This window comes from Apteryx rowi, unplaced genomic scaffold (genome assembly GCF_003343035.1).
Source record: "Apteryx rowi isolate R43461 unplaced genomic scaffold, aptRow1 scaffold_2395, whole genome shotgun sequence".
Lineage (NCBI taxonomy): Eukaryota > Metazoa > Chordata > Aves > Apterygiformes > Apterygidae > Apteryx > Apteryx rowi.
Window position 1 is genome coordinate 2,354 of NW_020448747.1, and position 2,728 is coordinate 5,081.

General features: G+C 67.9%; 1 protein-coding gene across 1 annotated transcript in view; it reads left to right on the forward strand.

Annotated features, from left to right (window-relative positions):
• Positions 1-2,693, forward strand: part of LOC112966229 (chromodomain-helicase-DNA-binding protein 3-like) — a gene marked incomplete at both ends in the record, with an annotated part of 3,821 nt that extends 1,128 nt beyond the window's left edge. The window contains 2 exons of the mRNA XM_026066111.1: positions 997-1,118; positions 2,484-2,693. Coding sequence (XP_025921896.1) covers positions 997-1,118; positions 2,484-2,693 — 332 coding nt within the window. The remainder of the gene's footprint in view (positions 1-996; positions 1,119-2,483) is intronic.
• Positions 2,694-2,728: the final 35 nt, after the last annotated feature.

Sequence of the window (2,728 nt, forward strand, 5' to 3'; positions counted from 1 at the left end):
ACCTGGGACCATGGGACCATGGGATGGGGACGCCCCGACACCTGGGTCCATGGGGTGGTGGCACCTGGGACCATGGGATGGTGACACCTGGGACCATGGGACCATGGGATGGGGACACCCCGACACCTGGGTCCATGGGGTGGTGGCACCTGGACACCTGGGTCCATGGGATGGGGGTGCCCAGATGTCTGGGACCATGGAGTGGTGGCACCTGGACACCTGGGACCATGGGGTGGTGGCACCTGGGACCATGGGACCATGGGGTGGTGGCATCTGGACACCTGGGTCCATGGGATGGGGGTGCCCAGATGTCTGGGACCATGGAGTGGTGGCACCTGGACACCTGGGACCATGGGATGGGGGTGCCCGGATGTCTGGGACCATGGGGTGGTGGCACCTGGACACCTGGGTCCATGAGGTGGGGGGCGCCTGGACGTCTGGGACCATGGGGTGGTGGCATCTGGACACCTGGGACCATGGGGTGGTGGCACCTGGGACCATGGGATGGTGACACCTGGGACCATGGGACCATGGGATGGGGACGCCCYGACACCTGGGTCCATGGGGTGGTGGCACCTGGACACCTGGGACCATGGGATGGGGGTGCCCGGATGTCTGGGACCATGGGGTGGTGGCATCTGGGACCATGGGACCATGGGAGCATGGGATGGGGGCGCCCAGATGTCTAGGACCATGGGGTGGTGGCATCTGGACACTTGGGGCCCTGGGATGGGGGGCACCTGGATGCCTGGGACCATGGGGTGGTGGCATCTGGGTCCCTGGGGGTGGTGGCACCCGGAAGCCTGGGTCCCTGGAGTGGTGGCACCTGGACACCTGGGACCATAGGGTGGTGGCACCTGGACACTTGGGTCCCTGGGGGGCAGCGGAGGGGGGGGAGAAGAGCTGCAGCGCCCGGACGCCTGGGCCCCTAGGGCTAAAGTTCTTTCGGGTGCTGAACGGGTACAAGATCGANCCCGCGGGTGACGGGCGCCGCAGTTCTTTCGGGTGCTGAACGGGTACAAGATCGAGCACAAGCTGCTGCTGACGGGGACGCCGCTGCAGAACAACCTGGAGGAGCTCTTCCACCTCCTCAACTTCCTCACGCCCGAGCGCTTCAAGTGCGTCCCCCCCGCGTCCCCTCGCGTCCCCTCGTGTCCCCCCGGGTCCCCTCGTGTCCCCCCGTGTCCCTCTGCATCCCCCTGCGTCCCTCCAGGTCCCCTCACGTCCTCCTGCATCTCCCCGCGTCTCCTCGTGTCCCTCTGGGTCCCCCCACGTCCCTCTGGGTCCCCTCCTGTCCCCCTGGGTCTCCTCATGTCCTCCTGCGTCTCCTCGCATCTCCTCGTGTCCCTCCGGGTCCCCTCACGTCCCTCCGGGTCCCCTCACGTCCTCCTGCATCTCCCCATCTCCTCGTGTCCCTCCGGGTCCCCCCATGTCCCTCTGGGTCCCCCTGTGTCCCTCTGGGTCCCCTCATGTCCTCCTGCATCTCCCCGCGTCTCCTCGTGTCCCTCTGGGTCCCTCCATGTCCCTCTGGGTCCCCTTGTGTCCCCCTGGGTCTCCTCATGTCCTCCTGCGTCTCCCCAGGTCTCCGCGTGTCCCCCTGGGTCCCCCCGGGTTCCCTCATGTCCCCCCACGTCCCCCTGGGTCCCCTCGCATCCTTCCAGGTCCCCCTGGGTCCCCCTACATCCCCCTGCGTCCCCTTATGTCTTCCCGGGTCCCCCTACGTTGCTCCAGGTCCCCTCGTGTCCCCCCGGGTCCCCTCACGTCCTCCTGGGTCCCCCCACGTCCCCCTGGGTCCCCGCACATCCTCCTGGGTCCCCTTGCGTCCCCCCGCATCCCTTCACGTCCCCCCACGTCCCCTTGGGTCCCCTCACGTCCCCCCACGTCCCTGTGTGCCCCTCTGCGTCCCCTCGAGTCCCCACATCCTCGCATCCCCCCACGCACCTGGGTTCACCTGCGTCCCCGTGTCCTCATGTCCCCCCGTGTCCCTGCATGTCCCCCGTGTCCCCACGTCCCCCTGTGTCCCCACATGCCCCTGTGTCCTTGTGACCCTGCACCCTTGGTCCCCAAACGTCCTCCTGTGTCCTTACATGTCCCCCGTGTCCCCACGTCCCTGTGTGTTGTGGTGTCCCCACGTGTCCCCCCATGGCCCCGTGCCTCCATATCCCGCCATGTCCCTGTGTCCCAGCATCCCTGCATGTCCCCCGTGTCCCTGCCTTGTTCCCTGGTGTCCCCACATGTCCCACCATGTCCCACCATGTCCCGGCATCCCCATATCCCTGCACGTCCCCTGTGTCCCCGCCACATTCCCTGGTGTCCCCATGTGTCCCCCAATGTTCTCTGTCCTCCTGTGTTCCTTCCTCCGTCTGTGTCCCCATGTCCTTCGGGTCTCCACGTCCCTGCGACGCCCTGCCGCCGTGCGTCCCCTGGGCGCCCCCGCGTCACCCGTGTCCCCGCGTGTCCCCCCCCCTCTCCCTCCACCGCAGCAACCTGGAGGGCTTCCTGGAGGAGTTTGCCGACATCTCCAAGGAGGACCAGATCAAGAAGCTCCACGACCTGCTGGGCCCCCACATGCTGCGGCGCCTCAAGGCCGACGTCTTCAAGAACATGCCGGCCAAGACGGAGCTCATCGTGCGCGTGGAGCTCAGCCCCATGCAGAAGTACGGCCCCGGACGCCTGGGCCCCCGGACGCCTGGGCCCCCCGGGACGGGCCCCCGGACGCCTGGGCCCC